The 23037-nt window shown below is 40.9% G+C and overlaps 1 protein-coding gene across 4 annotated transcripts in view; it reads right to left on the reverse strand.

Moving 5' to 3' along the window:
- The window catches only part of EXOC4 (exocyst complex component 4), a 619611-nt gene that overhangs the window by 589125 nt on the left and 7449 nt on the right, over positions 1-23037 (reverse strand). For all 4 annotated transcript variants that reach the window (XM_050936809.1, XM_050936810.1, XM_050936811.1 and 1 more), the window contains exons 2-3: positions 7584-7773; positions 2690-2884 (exon numbers count right to left, since the gene is read on the reverse strand). In XM_050936809.1, coding sequence (XP_050792766.1) covers positions 2690-2884; positions 7584-7773 — 385 coding nt within the window. The remainder of the gene's footprint in view (positions 1-2689; positions 2885-7583; positions 7774-23037) is intronic.

Genomic DNA, 23037 nt, shown 5'->3' on the forward strand with positions numbered 1-23037 from the left:
AAAGCACTTTGGAGACAAAGCATTACTTTTTCATCTCCTACAGCAGTAGAATCAGAACTCGGCACAGGTTGGAAATGGGACTATTCTTCTCCGGAAGAACACCACTATTGCAAAGTCAGGGCACTGCCCTCTATACAGACATTCTTTAAAGACCAACAAACTAGCTCTTTAACAGGTTTAACTAGGTCAAGTGTAACAGAAAAGGGAAAAAAAAAAACAGGTTAACCGTAATAAGTTTAAACTATCCTAATACTAATCCACAGGGTATCAATCAGTAACTCTTTCTTCACTGAGCATTGCCTGTTTATTCCACTTCAACCAGTTTTTACTGAATACAAGAGAATACCTCTCACCCCAGTTAACGTATTTCCTCCATCAAGGACTTTGACAAAAATACCTCAAAATCTAAGGTAAATCCTAGCCATCCCTCCTCTTCTAGTTGTGGCTCTATTAATATCTTCCAAGACTTATAACAGGCTTGACTTAATATTTTATATAGTACCAGAAATTTCCATAGTGCTTTACAAAACAGATTCATGACGTGCCCCGAACAACTTACAAGAAGGCAGACAAGACACAGGACAATATTTCAGATAAGGGAAAGAAGGATGAGGAGAACAAGGCTGAAAAAGGGTTCCAGGAAGAAAAAAGTTTTTTTAAGGAAGGATGACAGACAGACGACTGGCAGACAAGATATAAAGGCACAAAGACAAGAGTGCAACAAGTTGAAGAAAAGCAGCCTGGAGAGGATTGGGAGTGGTGTAATGAGTCAGAAAGGAAGGAAGGGATGGAGTTGTACAAAATTGAGTTGTACCTAGGGACACATTTATGTATGTCATTAAAGGCCAACATGAGGAGCTTGAGTCTGAGGCCAAGAGTAACAGGAAGCCTGAAAAAGAGATTTTATGAGAGGTGAGAAAGGAAGGCAACTGTAGACAACCAGGTTTTGGACAGTACAGAGAAGAGGGACCAGAAAAAATGAAATCAAGAGTGAGTTTTGGCAGTGGGGAAAAGTGAAGAAAGGATAGGCAATACTGAAGAGGAAGAAGCAACAGGAATTTCAGAAGTGATGGATTACGAGGTGGGAAAGAGAAGAGTCAAAGGTAACACTAAGGTTGTGATCCTGGGCGACAGGAAGGATAACCAGGTTGACGATGATATTAAAGAGGGGAAATGAAGGAGACTATTTCAAGGAACAACATAATTCCATGGAGGTAGCAAGAACAATATGAACAGAGAAAACTCCCACTCCTTGCAGAAGGTTACCAGTGTCTTTGGTAAAGAAAGGGTAGTTTTGGCAGAGGGTGGAACCTAGATTGGTCATGAAGTCTAGGAACCATGCCCTAGGTTTTTGGAAACAAGAAGGGAGAGAAATAGGACAGTAACTGGAGAAGGGGGTGCGGGTGAAGGGAGGCTTCCTCATGACTGAGGATGAAAAGTGTGCTTGTAAAGCAGGTGAAAATGAGTCCTCGGAGAAAGAACACTTAAATAAGAGGGATGGAGAAAGAGCAGAGAATTACAGGAGGTGGGAAGAAATGGAAGCAAGGGCACCGATAGAGGAATTAGAGGGAAATAGTAAACGAGAGACTTGAGTTGTGAAGCAAGAAGCCTCTTCTTCTCTGTGATGAATGAAAAAGCAGAGGCCTGCTAGTTGGAGAAAGGGAAATGGGAGAGAGAATGGGAAAGGGAGGAGGAAAATTCTTGCTGGCAAGATTCAATTTTCTTTTTTTCTAAAAAAAACTGGCAAAATCTCAGCAGAGGAGGTGGAGGCACATGACCGAAAAGGTAGTTACAAGAAGAGGATTAGTCTGGAAAGAAGAATTAGTCTGGAGAAGAGAAGAGAAGACAGAGGAGACATGATAACAGTTTTCAAGTACATAAAAGATTGTTACAAGGAGGAGGGAGAAAAATTGTTCTGAACCTCTGAGGCTAGGACAAGAATGAATGGGCTTAAATTGCAGCAAGGGAGGTTTAGGTTGGACCTTAGGAAAAATTTGCTAATTGTCAGGGTGGTTAAGCACTGGAATAAATTGCCTTGGGAGGCTGTGGAATCTCCATCATTGGAGATTTTTAAGAGCAGGTTAGACAAACACCTGTCAGCAATGGCCTAGATAATACTTAGTCCTGTCATGAGTACAGGGGACTGAACTAGATGACCTCTTGAGGTCCCTTCCAGTCCTATGGTTCTGTCAGAGTGAAAGGTGGAGGAGAGATGGCCAGGGTGATAGCACAAGAGCCAGTGAGGGAGGAGATATAAGGGAAAGGAAATAGATGGAGCTGAGAGAAGGATCTTACAGTGGAGGAAAATCAGTGAGAATAAGAACCAAGGTCATGAATGCAGTAGGAATCCCAGCATGGCAAGGAGCACAATGACAGAAGGAAAGGAAAGGAATCAATTCAGTGCAAAAAAGAAGGTGGTTTCAAAAAACCATGGACAAAAGACAAGGGGAGGAAGAGAGATTAGAAACCCAGAGTCCATGTCAGGAAAGGGTGAGGGCAGCAAAGAAGCCAAAGAGGTTGACAGGCTGAAGATCCAGCACAGAGTGAGTGACAGAACAGGATAAAAGAGAATAATAGTGCAAGAGAAGGGCAAGCAGGGGGCACACAGAGAAAGATCTATTTACCTAAAGAGCTGAATTAGCTGATTCTAATGTACAGGTGACCATCAATGTTAGGTATCACATCTTACCAGCATGTCAGTTGCATTGAGGTAGTGCTTGCTGGCCATGCATTGTTCCAGCTTCTGGGGCACTTGCTTGATGTTCTCAATCTCATCCAGCAAATTCAGGACATGCTTGTGCTCAATTCCTTCTATCCACAACTTGCGCAGCTCATCCCGTTTGCAGTGCAGCAGCATTTTGCATGACAGGAGATTTTCCTTCACCTACAAGGCAACATGTTGAAGATGAGGTCAGTCTAATGCACTTTCTCTTGGAGCCTGCCATATGGTCAGCACTTCCCCTTACTCACTCATTTTAACAGGAGTTTCAAATGGCAACAATCGAATCCACACTTTTTTTAAAAACCAGCCTATTATTCCTCTCTAGCACAGGGGAATCATATAATCACCCTAAATAATGACAGAACCATAGGGGAAATGAAGTGAAGCTAGGTGTTGGGGCTTAATTCAAGTTTTGTGCTATTAGTGTATGCTTTACTGGAGTAGCCTTAATGGGATTCCACACATGTTCATCTTAACACCAAGACTAAAGAGTTACTTGCAGCTGTTTCCAACATTTATTCAGCATTTAGGCATGAAACAGGAAGCCAATTGTTTAGTGTAAGTAAATAAATAGCTCCTATTCTGTTCCTCTGTAAACATTTTCTGTCTGCCTATTAAATTTTTGTGGCATCTCTCCCTCCTCCTCTTTTCTAGCTGTTTCTTCATTTTCTGAAAGTGGACTATACAGGAGGATCCCTGTTAGCCCAGTAGCTCAGGTGTGACATTAAACCAGAAAGAGTTAAGCAACTAGCAGGCTAAATGACCCAAATTCAATCTTTATAGATGGTAATTAGGACTATTCCTTATAAATAGCTAACATAGCCATAGACATGAGGTTTGAAATGTGAATCTGTACTGTGAGAGAATTAGAGGTAATATGGATTGTAAGTGTTTGCTTATATCTTGTTAGATGTTAACCATGTAAACAGAGGGTTCCTGTCAGTTCTTATATCCATTGATTCAGAGATCAAAAGGGAATATTAACATTTAAATGAAAATAGAGTGTAATAATTTCATTGTCTATATTTCTCTTTGAAGTCTGTAGCAAACTGTCTATGAACTGCTTAATGGATAATCACCTTATGCTGATGAATGCAACTAGTTACCTGTGTATACATAGGAAATAGGTGATTCTACTTCAAAGCCACAATGTTGTACCCAAGGAATGCCTGCTGTCAAGAGGCTGCCGAGAATCTATGAAAAGAACTCTTGGGCCTTGGGCCTGTTACCTCAGCTCTGCCTAAGCTTCATCAGCGGAAGTTTGAGTCGCAAGACTGAGGTCCCCAGCTCCAGACTGGGTCACCCTGACATTGGGCATTGAACTATGACCTATGGAACTAATTCCGAAAGAAATTTTTGCAACTCTGAAGCTCACCATCTCTACCATGAACTGACCTAAGAACTTTATTCGTACCTATAGGTATAATGATCTTTTAACCAACACGCACTCTCTCTCTTCTTTTTTAATACATTTTAGTTTTGTTAATAAGAATTGGCTATATGCCAGTTGGGTAAGATCTGAAGTATTCATTAACTCGGTGGGTAATGTGTCCAAACTTTTGGCGATTGGTAGAACTTTTATATGATGAACAGGATTTTCGGTAATCCTCATCATATTTGACATGGCTGTCTGGGTGGGAGCACAATGCTGGGTTGCTTTAAGAGAACTGTACTTCTGGCTTCTTAGTAATCAATAAGGTATTGCAGAAGCTGTTTTGTTGCTGGCTTGGTAAATCTAAGTATTAGAAATAACTTCCAGTTTTGAGGACTGTCTACCCCATTCTTTGGGGTCAGCATGGCCCCTCCTGAGACCCTGGTCACATCAGGTGACACCAGGTTTGTTAGCAAGAGATGGCGTTTATCTAACAAGATGTCTGAAAGAACGTCAAAATGGATTCTAAGTAGGATAAAATTCAACCCAGCATCTTCATTACATATCATGACACTATAACACTCAGAAAAAGCAGTGCAATGCCTGCCATTCACTTTGTTTTAAAATCTCAAGCCATCTCTTGCAGATTGTCAAAGAAGTTCTTGCTTTTCTATCACATTGCTACTGACAGGAATCAGGAATGTCTCTGCACTTTAGTCCCAGGCCAGAACTACTAATCTCACCCTTTTTTCAAGCCTGCCAACTTTCCTAAATTCCTGGGATAAGGTCAGTACAACGCCATTTTTCTATGCCATAAATGGATAATCATTTAAGTGCCTTAAACTCAGTAAGCAATTAGCCACCACTTCACACACAGCATTTATACCAATTATCTGGCTTCAGTGATAAACTATGACTATTTAGGGCCCAAGCCCTTCTTAGGCAGAACTCTCACTAACATAACTGAATTACAAATGCAGAGAGGCCCTTGGATTTCAAGTTAGAGAGTCTTTAAGGCCCTACAACAACAACGCTTCAACTTCACCTTTTTCCCTTCTATTCTCCTTTGGATGAAGTGAGGAGACTTCCTGAAACATACAGAAGGACCAAAAGAAAGACAACAGCTAATAGGTCAATTAATACACAACAGGACCATAAGCTGAAGTGTACACATTAAAGCCCCACTTCAAAGAAAAGGTTCTAGATGGCACAGGACCCAACAGACTCTCCTTCAAATATCTTCAGGCACTGGGAAAACCTCAACCATTTCATGCTCCATAACATGTCTCAACAGCAGAGAAAAACTGAATGCCAAACACAGCACTTCTTGGGCACAGGCCCTGTTGCATATCTTAGCATTTGTCTACACTACTGCGCGGGCTCGATCTAAGATACGCAACTTCAGCTATGTGAATAGCGTTGCTGAAGTTGACATACTTAGATCTACTTACTGCAGAGTCTTCACTGTGGTAAGTCGACAGCTGATGCTCTCCCATCAACTCCCATTGCGCTCCTCATTCTGGTGGAATACCGGAGTTGACGGGAGAGCGCTCAGTGATCGATTTATCGCGTCTATGTGAGACGCGATAAATCAATCCCGGCTGGATTGATCGCTGCCCGCCAATCCAGTGGGTAGCGAAGAAAAGCCCTTAAACTAGACAGTCTCATCTTAGCCTTAGCAGCATTGTTGGTTCCTTGTACAAAATGATGATCACTTTAAGAAAGGCCAAACAGTCCATGGAAATGAACGAAATGTTTGAAACTTGATGTCCTTGTCCGAGCACAAAATAAACGAGTGATCCAGAGAGCAGCTTTGCCTTGAGAAGTTTTTAATTTTTCCCTGTTAATTTAAGAGGCAGATAGCAGCATTGGTAGGCAGGAGGAGAGATATGAAAGATGATAGAGTGAACACCTGAAGATGTATTTTAAGGAAGAGCATATTCTTCCTCAGCCCCATCTTTTCCTCTTTCGTGACCCTGTAATGCCATTTAAGTCAATGGGGTTATATGGGAGTAAAACCCATATAAATGAGATCAGAATCAGGCCCTGACACATCCCCACAAGATTCGGTGCCTGGACAAATATTAGCTGAGAAAAATAGTTGTTTCACAAACACAGATGATATCTGGACTACTGAACACAGACAAAGCATTTTGCTTTTGCACAAATGTTTCTGCCCAAGTTTGTTGCAATACGAACATCAACCTATAACAAAGGAGAGGAACATCAAAATGGAAAGCTTGACAGCATAATATAGACTAATGGCACAGAGTCTAGCATCATATCTGGTGCCTAGCATGAGATTAGGGCAAAGTTCCTTCAATACATGTTGACTAAAGCTAATCAGAAAACAAATATCCAAAGGTCCTTCACCCACCATAGTGATTAGTTTAGATGGGAATGTCATTGTCCCTATACAATTGTTTTTGACCTCTGCAAAACTTAGCATATTTGGTGAAAATGGGCTATAGTTTATTTCAAGTTTAAGATTATTGATCTGGGCCTTCACAGAGTCAGGCTTTGTACATAAATCCTTAGAATGAACTCTTACCCCTGGAAGGGATCAGAGAGGTCTCATTCGCTTTGAAAATGCTAAATGAATTTGAAAAACCAGAAGAGTCAGTGTGCTGCCTCAGAAGGGTCATAGCTGACTGCTTCTGGAGCACTGCTCTGAAAGGTTTCAAGTCATGATCTCCACAGCGCTAGCCAGACAATGGAACAATTTATGTACCTACTGTGCAAGGCTTAAGTACAGCAATCCACAGAGAAAGTAAACAAGGGCTGGGAGAGTGGCGAATTCATCAACTGGGATAATAATCAGAACTGGGGGTAGAGAACAGCAAAGAGTAAGCCCTCACCAGTGCTAGGAGTGTCACTGTTATTTACAAGAGTAGTAATAAATTTTAGGATAATACAGTATTCAAAATATAGGAACACCAGGAGGCACAGCTCAAGACTTGATTATGCAAATAACCTTAAAATTCATATTCAGTGGGCCAGTAGACATCTGATGAGTCAATGAGATGACCTAGGTGGCAGGTGATCAGAGATCATTCTGATGGGCACAATATAAGAACCTGAATAGACTAGATGGGAGAGGTTTTAGCTGTATAGATTTGGGTGATCTGCTGCTGGGTCAAACAACAAATCAGGCCAGGCCCTCACTGGTTTACACTAGCGGAGAATCTGACCTATTTAAATAACTCTGATGGTAGTTTCAAAGCTGGCAGGTAATGGCATCTTCCCCATTCAACATTTGGTTCAACACAAAATGATATAAAGTAGAAGGGAGACAGGACTAGAGAAGTAAGGGCTGAATGAAAACCTTGATACGTCAATTTTAATTTTAACACAGAAGGGACAGGAACAAGGGCAAAGGTGGAAATGTAATGCAGAAACAGATTTGAACACACAAAGCCTTTTATGGCGAGCGCAGAGGTAGGGGGAAAGAAAGGGAGAGATGTCAGACAGTGCTGCCTGCCCTTTCACCTGCTTGATCTTGTTGCGTGAGTTGGTGATTCGCTCCGTGATGCTCTGGTACGTGCGGATAGCTGTGGTGAGCTCCGTGTAGTGCTGAACAATAAGCTCATCCAAGTCCCGGTCACACTTCTCATAAGCTTCTTCCAGACGGCCCTTCTCAGTCTCTCTGTCCTCGACATCATCACTGGTGGAGAGAGTCCTAACAACAAAGGTCAAAACAACAGCAATGTTTAGAAGTGATTTATCAGCACAGGGACTCTTAAATCTGAAGTACACTATTGGCTGGAAAGCAGCCACTATGTTATTCTTCAAATGCCATTGACTGAAGAGGACCTCTGGTAAACATGTTTGTATAAAGTTTAGTTGAGATCCAGCAACAACAGTTCTTTGCATGAGACAAAGATCTTCTAGCTTCCTTTATTATCTTCCTTGCTTCTAAGAGTTTTATTTTTAAGTATGTTTTTCTCATTACCACTAATCGGTCATTAATCCATTACCTGGTCACCAGCCAGGCTGGTGAAATGGAATGGAACTAGGGTGGGAAAGAAAAATCTCCCCTCTCCCCAGCCCCCAATTCTTTGTCCTATGTTCTCCTACCTATTTTGCATAAGTCATAGGGATTCTCTTCTGACAAGAAGAATTGAGGAATTGGTGCATAGATGTGACATTACCAAAAAGGCTCACCAAGATAATCAGGACATGGCTTTGGATAATCACTATCAATAGCCAGATTTTAACAGATCATAACTATAACATTTGTTTGTAAAAATGCTGGCATTTAGGATAACCTTTGTTATACCCTGGAGAGGGATGAATATTTAAACAGACCCCTGAGGGAGGGCTATGACCCAGAAAGAGAAGGGTTTGAATTTTCATTTAGATTTCTGTGTCACTTTTTGTTACCCTGGAAGAGCTGGAATTTTTGGTTTCGCTGGAGAGAGTTAAACTACGCTATTAGCGAGATAGCAGCTGACCGACTGGGTATATCTTCACAACCAGGAGGAACAGCAGGCACACTTCATATAACCCCCACTAAGCCCATAGAATTTATCTATCTAGGTTCTCACACTGTGGTATGTGAGGGTTATAAACACGACTAAGAATTTTGAACTATTTTAATTGCAGAATGAGTCTGAGTGTCCAAATTGAGAAACCTGAAATAGACCTGACTTTCAAGAAGTGCTGCGTGCCCATCCTCTGAAAAGGACACTCTTTAAAGGGGTCTCAGATCGTGAATACAAAAATTGAGGTATCCAAAATCACTAACTGCTTTTGAAAATTTAAGCCGAGACACTACAGAACTGAAAATCTGGACGTATATTATTATACAGGGAACTTAGTACACGTGATGAGAGAGGCTTACACCTTTTAAGACACAGCACACACAGCCCTCACTCTCAGCTGTAAAAGCAGAATGCAAATAACCAAGCTGTAGGAGTGAAAGTGCTCTTCTATTCCTTGCCAGAGATACTCAGATATTTCAGAGCAGCAGGTAATGTGGTTTGAAGAAAAAAATAAAATAAAATAAAATCACTGAATGCTGCTGCTCCCTACTACTGTACAATCTGGCTTTCACTTTGGACTTGTTAAAATAATGAAGTCTAGACAAAAACTAAAACCAGTATCTCTGGAAATAACAGAAGTAAGAAAATGCGACCAGTTATTGGGGAAATTGACTTGTCATCTGGCAGCAATAGGAACAGCAGGATTGACAGGAAGGTAAGAGACCTGTTTACACATCTTTGGAAGATGAAAACACCAATGAGAGAAACACTATTTAGGGTGTAACAAGACAGTAACTTCAGTAACTAAGAGTAAGGAAAAAACACTAAATATTAAAGAGAAATTCCCTAACAAGATCTGCTAGATTGTGAAATAATCTCTTAAGGAAAGTGGTAGAAAACATATCGGGAGAGTTATCTAAAACAAGACTGGACAAAGCACTAAAAATACAAACAGGAAACACTCTCCCACCCCTGAGAGAAAGTTACTGCCAGCAAAGATGGGGCCAAACCTTCCATTTCCCTTACTCCTTTCTTTCAGAGAAAGCAAACAGCAGTTGCACCCTCTCTCCTTTTTAAAAAACACCTCAAGTGATGTAACTGTCCCAAGACTACAGCAAGGGTATCTTAAAGCCAAGAGGTAATAAGTATTCTAGACCAACAAGGACGTGGCAAGAAAAAAAAAAAAAGAGGTTGCAATTATACAGCTCTTATCCTGCTGCCTTCCTCTGAGGAGGGCAGCAGAAACAAATCCTAGATACATGGTATATTCTAGGAAAACCACATAGCAGGGCAGAAAGCTGAAGCGCTAACCCCTGCAAAATAGCCACTGCCAGGACGTATGCGCTTTCAAAAACTGTTACTCATTCCACACCTCTTTCAATAGGAATGACAAAGGGTTTAACACAGAATTATTTGTACCCAACAAGCCCCCTTTATTTTGTAGTGCTCTCACTTCTATCTGCAGAATTGGTTTCAAAATAGTGCATAGCTGCAGATGGTGAAAGGGACCCTCTCCTTGACTGAAAAACACAAATGGCTCGGCCGAGATCCCATGATCTATTTGCTTCATTCTGCTTTCTTTTTTAAACAGGATGTTTTGTGGAACTCAGTGGGCAAGGTTTTGTGTAGATACAAATGAATGATTGGGAGTGCCTATAAACCCCACCACCACCACCACCCTTACATTATTTTTTCACTCCCTTCTCACTTCTCAAACTCGGCACATCAAGGTTTTTTACAGAACAGGGAAGCCATTGGAAATAAGGCCATGCAGAAGACTATAAAGCTTTGGATAATACAACTGCTGAAAGAACTGTACACCAGTACTTCCTAGATGCTATATAACATAAAAAGTCAGGGAGAAGTTTAGAGGGACAATGGTCCAGTGGGTAGGGCACCAGCCTAGGCCGTGGGAAAACTGGGTTGAAGTCTCTGTTTTGCCACAGACATTCTGTATGACCGTGGGCAAGTCACTTAACTTTTGTGTCTCACCTACCCATCTATAAAGTGAAGATAACAGCACTTCCCTACCTCACAGAGGTACTGTGATAATAAATCTGTTAAAGACTGTGAGGATCTGAGATACTATGGTAACGGGGGGCATGTAAGTACCTTAGATAAAGGTTAATAATGTGTGTTAAGCATGCAAGTAATAGGAGGCACACTTTAGTTGCCCATAAGATTAAAGGGTAAAATTTGCATCCATTCTATGCAAAATAAATAGAGGCAGTAAGGCTCAGGGGCTGGTTTGTTTGGTTTTTTAAATGTACTCTATTAATAGTTTATAGGGAAGAATACAAGTTATATTTGTGGAGAACTGCTGAGTGATGATGACGGGAGTACTTTCCTTCATATCCTGAGACACTCTTTTGGGGAATCATTGTATCATGCTTCAGTGTGAGATATTGCTCGTCAATTCTCTCTAACCTACGTTATAGATGAGAGGAGCACTCAGACAGGATATGGGGTCTCTGATGCTAAGCCAAGTTGGCCACACCTCTCAACACCCTTGACTATAAAAGGTTGTAGTTTAAATCTTGTGTGGTATGACGACTGTTGCTTTATAATCTACTTACCTTCAATTCTTCTTCTTATTTCATGGTTGTTCTTTTAGCTTCCCTTCACACAATAAAAATCATTCAAAAATATTCACAGGGAGATGGAGCAGGTGACCTCACAGGTCCTTCTTCCATCTTTAGTTTATCTAATTCTTTGATTTTTCATCTCTCTGTCTACAATGCTAATAACTTAGAACAGCAGTGCCACAGACTCTTCCAGAAGATTAAAAGAACATCACTGTGGTGCTAGAGGACACACCTACATCCCATTTTACATGCTATAACAAGCTCCCAGTTTAACAGATTTTTTTTTAAATAAATTCCCTTCACGTTCATCCTACTTTTAAAAAAATATTGACCTGAAACACAGACCAGGAGTTCATGATCTCATAACAGAGTTTAACTGCCCACCATGAGAAAGTAAGTAGCTTGTTAAAAACCAAAAAAAGTCTCTGTATCCTCCAGGAGAGGTACAGATCAAAACTGGACCAATGCCGCTCTCAGAAGCCATGCAGTACGTTAAAAGAGTTAATGAGTAATGATTAGACTACAGAAGTCTCAGTGAGGTCAGGATATACCACAGGCTTCTATGTCACCAGAATGCAGTATGGCGATGCCCATCTACATTTATCCTTTTCAACAGATACGGTTGTCATCATTCGCACAAATAAATTTATTCAACTCATTTTGACCTTTTTTTGTTTATAAATAAATAGACCACAAACAGATCACAACGTTCTCAACTTAATTGGTTCTTACTTGTATAATAATTTGTAGCACCTAGAAGCTCTAACTAAGAACAGGGCGCCATTGTGCGAGGTGCTGTAAAAACACATAGTAACATAGTTCAAGCCCCAAAGAGTTTACAGTCTAAATAAACAAAAATAATAATAAATGGTGCGAGAAAGAATGTGTTACAATCCCCATATTATGGGTAGGAAACAGAGGTACGCAGAGATTAACTATTTGACCAAGGTCACGGCCAGGAAGTAAATACAGAGTCCAACCTAGTTCAGTGCCTTAGCTAAGATCACAAATATAAGCCCTATGCCCCTGAATTGTCAAAATAGTACAATGTCTCAGTCTTAGGATTTTATTGGACTCATCACTGCTCCACACAGACAGCAAATGACAATATTTCCAACTAGCCAGGAAACTGCACCCATTCCTCTGAGATGAACAAGACAGTGATCCATGTTCTCATACCTCCAGGTTAGACCACTGCACCACTCTCAATCTGAGGTGGGGGAACAGGCCTCATTGAAACTCCAGCTCATGCAACACAGAGAAGCCCACCACTGACTCCAAGAACATATTAACAATACTGCACATTGATAGTCTGAACACATCAGAACCTTCCCATGATATCCCATGTATATTTCAAGGTCTTGATCCTAATCGTAAAGGCCCTTAATTGGCTTAGTTATCTCAGAGAACAGCTCTTCACCAATGACCCTCAAAAAGCTGCAGTCAGCCAGAATGCTCCAGCTCATAAAACCCAGAGTGAAATTCTCAAGGGGGCCAAGTGTTCTAGAGGAGAATTTCTAATTATAGGAAGCTACCAGAAGAAATCAGAATCCAACACTAATTTCATCATTTTCAGAGTTACACACAAAGCCTACATTTTCTCAAAGGTTCTCTCTCACCAACGAATGCTGATGGTCTACGTTTACTTGGTCCTGCCACAGAGCAGGGGCCTGGATTTGAGGACCTCTCAAAGTTCCTTCCAGCCCTATATTTCTATGGTACTATGATGGTTGATATTTACAATGCTTTGAAAATGCAACACAGTAGATAAGAGCTATGAGAAGGTTCCCTCTTCCATTTAACATAATCTATTAATGGATTTACCTTAGTGACAGCTAAAGAGTAAACAGTGCAAGCAGATTGCACTAATTATATTCACATTACTGTCCAACTGCAAAGTCACAGCTTTTGCCATTTGCCTCTGTTACTGAATAAACATTACCAGCAATGGAAGAAGGTACACGACTATACTAATGCCTGGTCTACACCGGAGCGGGTGGGGGGGAAGAATAGCGAGAATACGAGAATAGCGTACCTGAAGTCGACATATCTTATATAGACTTGGATTGACTTACTTTGCATCCTCGCAGGGCGGGATCGATGGCCGCTGCTCCCCCGTCGACTCCACTTCTGCTTCTCGCCCTGGTGGAGTTCCGGAGTCGACGGGAAGCACATTTGGGGATCGATGTATTGCGTCTAGATGAGACACGATACATTGATCCCTGATAGATCGATCACTACCTGCCGATGAAACCCTTGTCCTGCCCTGCCGCAAGCCTTCCTTAACATTTGCATCTGCTGCATGCAGCACTATATCTAAAACCAGGATGTAAATTCTTTCTATTTGTGCTGTGAAGGACCAAAACACCCTGTTGGCAGATGTTAAAAACAAGGACACCACACCACAAAACTCATAATTCCTTCAGAAGCCAATAAACACCTATTCACAGCCATGATAGAAATGACACTGAATGCTTCTCCTATTATTCAACAACAAGAGAAAACAGACTCATTTGTCATGTGATGCAGCAACATAACAGATAACTACTGCAGTAGTTAAAGATATTAAGAGATGATCAGCTAGAAAAAGTACTTGGAAATACACTGGGCCTGGCAAATTGCTTCTCTGAGCTTCAACTGACATGCTGACTCGGGGTAGGCGTTAACATCACAGCTACCAAAAGGGACACTGAAGACCATAATAGATGTTACACAGAAAGAGAAAGCAAGATTTACGGTTCCTAAGAATCATCCCCACTTTCTGCTCACACAAACTGCTCAGAAAGTTTACAACAGCCGCTTTGCTGGCTTTCATAATGCTGCTGTGCCACAAAAGCACCTGCTGGCTATCGGTGCCGCTGAGCCTTAAAACAAGGAAGCAAGAAGCTAGAGGGAAAGAGAAAGACTGCATTCATAAAACGGAATACATTATACACATATCATTTCCAAGACACCCATCCTGCAGTATCTGAGAACTCCTCAAAACTTCCACATAAAGAAGAAACATTAGTAAGATTGTTCCCATTCCTTTTTCATGGGCAATCGATATGCAAAAAAATTGCATGAAAAGGATATACTGAGTGTTTCTGCTCAATATTCCTTAGGGCTAGATCTTCACCCTCACCCCACACAAAGCCTGGGTAAGTGAGTTTGACACAAAAGGCAAGTGAATCCTCTCCCCGTCACCTCCCAGTTTCCCCTGAGCCCTTATTGTGCAGGAGTCAGCAGCTGAAGAATCCAGTTAAAGGTGGATCTATCAACTCCATCTCCATGGCACACTGCAGAAATCCCATTGGGCTGGAATGCCCAGAACATCCCTGCAGCACACAGAGGAGGCGGACTCCCTTATGGGCTCCCTAAGTCCTCCTCAACACACGGTGGAGTCCCATTGATCCTAGTGCAACTTGGGCTCCTCTCTCTATAGCTGCAAGAGTAGATAAAGCATATTCAGTGGGAGAAAAGAATGTTAATGTAACATTTAAGATTGAGAATTTAAGTACACATTTAGAAAGCTGGAAGTTACAGCTCCAACAAAAACCGTCCGTGCTACCTTGGCAAGTTACTTAACTTATCTGTATCTCAGTTTATGCATTTGTAAAAGAGAGAGAGCGCTGGTGAGAGAGAGAGATAGAATACATCCCTAAATATTTGGGAGGCTTAATTCAGCAAATATTTTTAAGTGGCTTTGAGTTTCCCAGATGGATGATGCTGTTGTAAATATTGAGTAAGTAAAACAGTATTACTAGTTTTGATTCTCCAACTCCAACTTTTCTGTGTTGGTAGTTTATGGAAATGAAAAATTGCCACTCTAATTGACTAATTTTGTATACTAAGCAGTTCCCCATATTGCTGTAAACTCCTGGAATTAAAGAACAGGAACATTACTTAGCAGTAATTAAAACTGTAAAGAAAAAGAAGTTATGTCATTAGACACCTGAATTTAGTTATCCTCAAAAGATTGCAAATGTATATAGGAAAACAAAAATAGAAAAAGTAAAATATTCACATGGTTTTCAGCTGACCAGGGAGACACAGATCTGTGAAATGATTCAGGGCGTATTACCCCCTCAACTAGTTGGAAATAAAGGGAACGGAGCAGTGGACCACTAGGGAGCCTGAAGAAAACAGAGCTCTGACCTCAACGGTACTTCACTCCACATTGTTCTTTAGGCTTCTCTGCCATCTGTTTCCATATTGCTCTTTGCTGTACTGCTGCATACTTTGCTAAGTCTCCCAATTTCTATTTTGACACTACATTGTAGAGTCAAGTCCGCATTCTATTTCAGTGCTCAAAACGGTTTGGCTTAGCTTTCTCCAAGTTGTGGTTATAAAACAGTCAGGAGACTCTGCTACAATGTAACTGTCCCAGTTAAAACACCACAGAAGTTGCAGTGTAGCTGGACTTATATAACTACACTATAGCTTGGGCAAGACAGAACTTTAAAAGGATACAGGTAGATACCATCCACTTCCACCAAATTTAGTTCAGGCCTTAAACATCTACTTGCCCAAGCTATCCTAGCTGTAAAGTTGGGATAATAATGGTTACTGCCCACCTTCAAAATGTACAGATAAAAAGCACTTGGTGCTAAGTGTCAATATTATTTAGGATGGAGACCTTTTCCTTTTTATGTTTCATAAAGCATCGTGTACGCTTGCAGCACACTGAGAACAATGAAGCATCAAAATAACCTGTCAGGAAGGAAACTTACAAGATTGTTCTGGTGCAAAATAAAACTACCACCCAAAGTGCATATTAGAATGTATACAGTCCTCTGGAAGAGAAACAAAGCAATGTGGTGCATTGGACAACACAGGCATCTGATTTGAGGCCAACAGAAAACAGCTGGAGTGAAATGAAGGAAGCAGTTACTACCAGCAACCAACTCTCTGAACTGATGCACTGTGGATACCTGGAACAGTCTGTCTTACCTGTGCAGGAAACGTCTGCAAAGCTCCAAAGAGACTTCAGTATATAACAAAAGCTGAGTGAAAAAACCCTATTAATTATTAGTATTATTATTTTACTTCTAACTATGCATCTCTTGTTGATGTCTAAAGTCACAGGCCAGTTACAGGAGTTATTTATCATTTCAATTTAAACCACTATCACTACTATTAAACATTTATATGGCAGTAGGCCTCTTAAAGCCAACCAAGTAGGGGGCTTCACTGTGCTAGGCACTGTACAAACCTATAGAAAATGACAGTTCCTACCACAAAGATCTTACTGTGTAAAAGACATAATGGGTGGATGAGACACAACAGGTAGGCAAGGGGGTGAGGTGGAGAACAGGGGAAACAGAGTAACCCAATAACAGGATGTGCACAATTCTTAGCCTCTTAGAACAGTAATCACAAAAGGCCACATGCTCAACCTTGTAAGGTTGCAGACTGCTGATTGCATTACCAAAGGAGCAAGTTTTAAGGAGAATCCTGAAGGAAATAAGGCACTGGATTTATGGATTTTGACTGGGATTTATTCCCATGCATGAGGGACACCATGGGAGACAGCAAAGAGGTGATTCAGGGATAAGTGAACAATCATCATAAAAGCCACGAATTAGTGATGATGTCCTTTAATAATGATACTAACTGTAAGTAAATACCCTGGAAAGGACAACATAACACACGAATCTAATCTTGGGAGGTGTCTAGAACCCGCATTGGTATGCACTTCCCAAAATCAGGCCCAGACAGAGCAAAGCAAAGACCCTGCAAGTTAATTGTGGATCCTTTATCCATGTTGTGTAGCACCATATTCCACAATTAGTCCCACTGGAGGGGATGATTCTCACAGTAAAGTCCAACTCATTGTGAGAACAGATATCAGAATGTGATCCCGGGGGGTCTTGCAGATAAAGTCTTAAAAACAAGATCAGGCCTCTTTGTGTGGACATTAAAGCTCCAGTAAGGAAAGCAGTTTGCCTGGTACATCTAGCTAGCAATTCCCTCCCGACCACTCCTGTGCAGTGTTTTGTGTGCCAGTAGGCTACATCCTATAGGCAACTGAATTTCAATAGGGCACAATTTTGTGAGGCACCCTGGGTCAACGGTGTTATATTTTCTGCCCGCTATCTACATTATGGCATACATTTCCAAAGCTTCATGAAACTAAAGGACTTATTTGAATTTTATAATTGAAAATTTTTGCCTTAAAGATAAATCTCAGGTGGACTGATCTACAGCTTCCAGCAGTACTTAACCTCAAAACACATAAGCTGATAATACATGTTCTGAAATTACTGCAGAATCCCATTGAAACAATTACATAAAAACTACTTCTTTAAAGGAACAACAGATAACCTAGGGTACTCAAGGAACAAAAAAAAACCAAAAGATCTTTAACAGAGTAGCAACAAGCTAAATGTTTCCTCATTATTTTCACAGGCTAACTGATTGCTCCCATTAAATTCTGGATTCAGTGACATGAATGTATAAGATGAAGAGCAAGAGAAAATTACAAGCTAAAATGTTCCAGAGATAAAAACATACACTTTTGGGAGACAATGAGATGCTGGCAGGAAGGTAACTAAAAATCAGCACTGTATCAATATCAGGAAACAGTAAATTGACTATGGAACTATAAAAGATCTTCCTTCTCCCAGTAGAATCTGACACAGGGCCTGATCCCATTATACCAAAGGTTCTCAAACTATGGGACAGGCCTCCCAAGGCAGGCACAAGAATGTGTCAAGGGAGGTACAAGCTGTGTGGTTTGGGGGGGGGGTTGTTTTTTTCTTTAAGGGCTCTGGCTGTCAGCCCTGGATGGCTGGGGTTCATGCAGAAGGGGCACGCACACCCAGGAAGCGGGGATAAAGAGGACAGCCAGAGCCACGCTGCCCCGGGGCTGACAACTGGAGCCCCTCCACCTGGGCTCTCCTTCCTCCTCCCACCCACAATCCTTCACCAAGAGGCATCCTGGGCTCAGGCTCCCTTTCCTCTCCCAATCCCTCACCTGGAGGCAGCAGGGCTCCCACTGTCAGCCCTAGGGTGGCAGCAGCAGTGCAGAAGTAAGGGTGGTAATGGTGTGATACGTCCGCTGTGAAAAGTCATTACATATATCACTTTTCACATTGCCTCCCTTACTTCTGCACTGCTGCTGGTGCTGCTCTGCCTTCACAGCTGGGCCCTCGGCCAGCAGGCGCTGCTCTCTACTCTGCCTTCAGAGCTGGGTGTTGATATATGTACTTGTGAGGGCAGAGGCCGGTAAATGACTACAGACACAAAGAAGGACGGCCCGATCAAATAAGTTTGAGAACCACTGCATAACACCATGAGCATCATCACCCCCTCAATGGGAATTGAGGGTGCTTAGAACCTTGAAGAATCAGGAGAACTAACTCACTGACTATAAAAGAGAAACAGAGAAAGTGACTCTAATCAAAGCGCTGATAACTGTACAAAATAAACTAGACTATAGAAAAAAGGTTCTCTCTGATCTCTTTGGATTCTATTAATCTCTGTTGTTACTTGTACACAGGTTTAAACATTTCCAACAGGAAATGACTGCAAACCTTTGATCATTGAGAGCCAAATCAGCTTAGCGGATCTGTGCAATTTGGCTTTAGTTGAGTGCTTAAGAGCCAAATAGTCTGCAGACCCTTAAATGAGCATCTCCAGAGCTTTGTGTCTCCAGTATTTGTGACAGCAGAGGTCAGCTTGACCAATGGCTGGTTGATTTAGCAAAAAGCAGAAGATATCTGTATACTACATTCTGAAGCAGAGAGACCTGATGCCAGTTAACGGAGCTTACATTAGCAGCAAGAATTCAACATCCTGAGATGTCTCAAGCAGTGTGTACATTTAAACAAATACAAAACCCTACCAAAAATAAAATACTGCACCGCACACACAGTTATCCCCCGGCGGAGAGGATAAGAGCAAGAAGGAACTACATATGACAAATGTTAGTCAAACTGCTTAATGCATGACTGAAAGGCACGCAGATACTGTGGTGATGAAGCTAGCCTAAGAACCTATATAGAACAGAACCATCTCAGTCTCCTCAGAGGGAGCCAGTTACTAATTTTAAATACCTCTTTCAACTAATCAGGGATCCCAAAACAAGCACAAATGGACAACACATGGAATCAGACACAAGAAAAAGTTAAGCTTATTAAGCAACAGCATTTTCCAACAGTGACAGAATCTTTTCACCAGTATTTTTCAGTCATTAAAATAAAGCCGTAAAATGCTACTCATATCAGACATCTGAAAGATGAAAACAGAAGAAGCATTTATGAGCTTATTATACCACCTACTGCTTCATTTTCATCAGATCACACAGCTAACCAGGATGGTCAAAGTCAGTATTTGAATGGGAGCTCTCCAAGGTCTAACTATGTGTTGCCAGAAGTAGTGCTGGCAATTCATTAGTTAGCTTGCTTCTTTTTGTGCCAGGATTGCAGTGTTGAAGCTTTGGTTCAGAGGGGGCACAGTGCTGTTGGGAGATATTCTCTTCTGAAGATGCAAAACCACTGTCCTGCTGACCATCTGTCATTAAAAAAATCCACTGCGCTTTTTGCTTGATTGTTTTGCAAGAGTAAGGCTGTTAATCCCAGTGTTGTGGCCAGCTGCCCAAATCTGGATACTGCATTCTGCCAAAGTATTACAAACAACATTCCTTGGAGGTTGAGCTGGACAAGGTATCATTTCACACTCACTGTCCTAAGCTTCTGTGTAGCGTGATTGCTTAATGATAAGTAAGTGCTACATTTTAGTTCAGATTCGTATAGGGTCAATCTATGTATACAGTCTATAAAATTGCTTTGGCATCCCTTCAGGAGAGAGGGCAATGCAGAAAGTCTAAATTATTATTTACAATTCAGTTCACAGATTATATACAGAGAGAAATGTTTTTAATCTGTGAACTTTCAGGCTGCTAGTCATAACACTGGGAGAACGGGGTCTTTTTTAAATGTTTTACAACACCACTTCTAATAGAAATCGATTTACAAAATGTTGCAGCATATACAGATCAGAATTATTGGGCTATATTTCTTGTGACTGTTATATCCTAATGGTGATAGAAGAAATGCGGACAAAAGCTATTGTGATGGGGTTCCTGGGGTGTAACCTGGATTGTGGAACCGCTGAGTTCTCTGTCCCACTCCAACCTGGGCTGCCTCTCTCACTGTGATGGTAATGTCAAGGTGAAAACCTCTGACAAGTACTGCACTTATACAGACTTCCACAGGCAGGGACACATCCAACTGTGTTACACGAATGATCTCCCAGCCACTCATGAACCAACTATAGAGAGACTCCAGCCAATTCCCTCCAGCTCCCCAGCCTTGGACCCTAGGACTTTACTGTCTTACACTGCTCAGGGGTCCCTTGGGCAGTGCAAGTTCATTAAGTAGTTCATCACTCTGACAAAATGGTAGTGGACATGCAAAAGCCCTTGTTAACTTGAGCTGAGATTTCCCAAACATTTCAACCATCACCTACTGTTTTAGGTAAAATATAAAACAGATTTATTAACTACAGAAAGATAGATGTTAAGTGATTCTAAGTAGCAGGCATAGAGATCAGAGTTGGTTACTTGAGAAAAAAAATAAATTTGCAGTCTAAGTTCTACTAACTAAGCAGGATTTGAATCAAGCAGCGTCCCACCCTGACAGATGGTACAAACAGGTTACAGTTCCTCAATACACAGGCTGGGATTACCTTCCAGCCCTGGACCACCCTTCCCCAGTTCAAAGATTGTGTCTTCCAGATGTTCCTCCAGGTGTTGAGCTGACAGTGGTGACATGGGAGTTCCAACATGCTACTCTGAGTGCAACAGCTATATATTGGATTTCCTTGCTATAAATCATGAATTGGGGCATTAGCTCTATGCCCTTAAACAGAAAGAGAGGATCAAATGCCAAGTCATTAGTAAGAATGAATTCAGCAATGTTCTCTTTGAAAATAATAAAACTACTGACCAGTGAGTATTTATTTTATATAGAGAGAAGGAGAGAGAGAAAAGGAATTTCAAGTGTGAGAATACTATGCTTTCAGATTTACATCTACAGAAGCACACATTTTATAAACAAAGTTGGTAACATGCTATATCTCCACTTGCGCCCTCAGTTCTCCTTTACATCCAGATGTGTGCTTGTACGTACATATGCCTCTGTGAAAGCTTTGCACCAAAACTACAATAAGGTCTTATCAAGTCACAACCAAAGATTGTTTTCCCAATTAAGCCAGCTATTAAAGGCACTTCTTAAAAATAGCAGCCTTTAATTGGAAAGAAAAACGTCTTACAATAAATAAAAGGCAGACATTCAGCAACTAAAAATCTGACAAGATCTCTCAAAAAATAGCATTTGCTAAATGCCAGCTTGCTTGTTTTATAGTACAAAAGCTGCCTCAACGAACTACAGACAAAACAAAAGGTTAGGAAAAATCAATATAAATACACGTGTTTGTCCTCTGCGAGATAAGAAAATATTCCCCAAATTGGCTTGCATCAGTTGACCAGAATTTTCTCAATACAATTCATTACAGTTTAAAGAAACAGTATGAAGGCAGATGGGACTAACATTAGATCTCTAACTGCTGGCTCTTGGTCTCCAACAATAATATTTTGCACTTTCACAGTATCTTTCATTGGAAGATCTCAAAGCACTTCTCAATATGTTTAAAAAATATAAAAGCATTGTAAATAGGGAATATCTAGTTGAAAATCTGAAAGTGGAAGGTAGCTTGGATGAAAGTGATCATGAAATGAGAGTTCATGAGTCTAAGGAATGGTATGAGGGAAAACCAGCAGAATAAAGACAACGGACTCAAGAAGATGGATGTTAGCAAAGTCAGAGAATTGGTAGGTAAGATCCCATGGGAAGCAAGTCTAAGGCAACAAAAGAGTTCTGGAGAGTTGGTGGGTTTTTAGATAGACATTAAGGGCTCAAGAACAAATTATACCAAAGTGTAGGAAAGACAGAAAGTATGGTAAGAGGATACTCTGGCTCAACCAGATCATCAATGACCTGAAACGCAAAAAAGAATCATCCAAAAAGTGGAAACTAAGTTAAATTACAAAGGATAAATATAAAAAACAACACAAGCATGTAGCAAAAAAATTAGAAACGTCAAGGCACAAAACAAGGCTAAACGAGCTAAGGATATAAAGGATAACAGGAATGGATTTTATAAATATTTATGAAACAAAAGGAAAACCAAGGACAGCCTATGCCCATTACTCAACGAGGAGGGAAAGACAACAACAGAAAACACAGCAATGGTCAAAGTGTTCAATTCCTTTTTTGTTTCAATTTTCACCAAAAAAATTAGCAATGATTGGATGACTAACATCAGAGTAAATGGGGTAGAATCTGAGGCTAACATCGGGAAAAAAACAAGTTAAGAATTCCTCGGACCAGTTAGATCTCTTCAAATCAGCAGAGCCTGATGAAATACATCCTAGAATATTTAAGGAGCTGGCTGAAGAGATCTCTGAGCCATCAGCAATTATCTTTGAGAACTCATGGAGGACAGGATACCAGGGGACAGGAAAAGGGCTAATATAGTACCTTTCTATAAAAAGGAAAACCCATGGAATTATAGACCAGTCATCTTAACTTCAGTACCCAGAAAGAGAATGGAGCAAATAATCAATCAAATCATAAGCACCTAAAAGAAAATAAGGTAATAAACAGGCAATATGGATTTGTCAAGAACAAATCATGCCAAACCAATCTAATATCCTTCTTTGACAGGGTAACAAACCTTATGGATGGGGGGAAGCAGTGAACATGAAATGTCTCTACTTTAGTAAGGTTTTTGATACTGTCTCACATGACCTTCTCATAAACAAACTAGAGAAAGATAGCTTAGCGGAACTTACTATAAAATGAGTGCACAACGAGCTGGAAAATCGTA

The sequence above is a fragment of the Gopherus flavomarginatus genome, chromosome 1 (genome assembly GCF_025201925.1).
Source record: "Gopherus flavomarginatus isolate rGopFla2 chromosome 1, rGopFla2.mat.asm, whole genome shotgun sequence".
NCBI lineage: Eukaryota > Metazoa > Chordata > Testudines > Testudinidae > Gopherus > Gopherus flavomarginatus.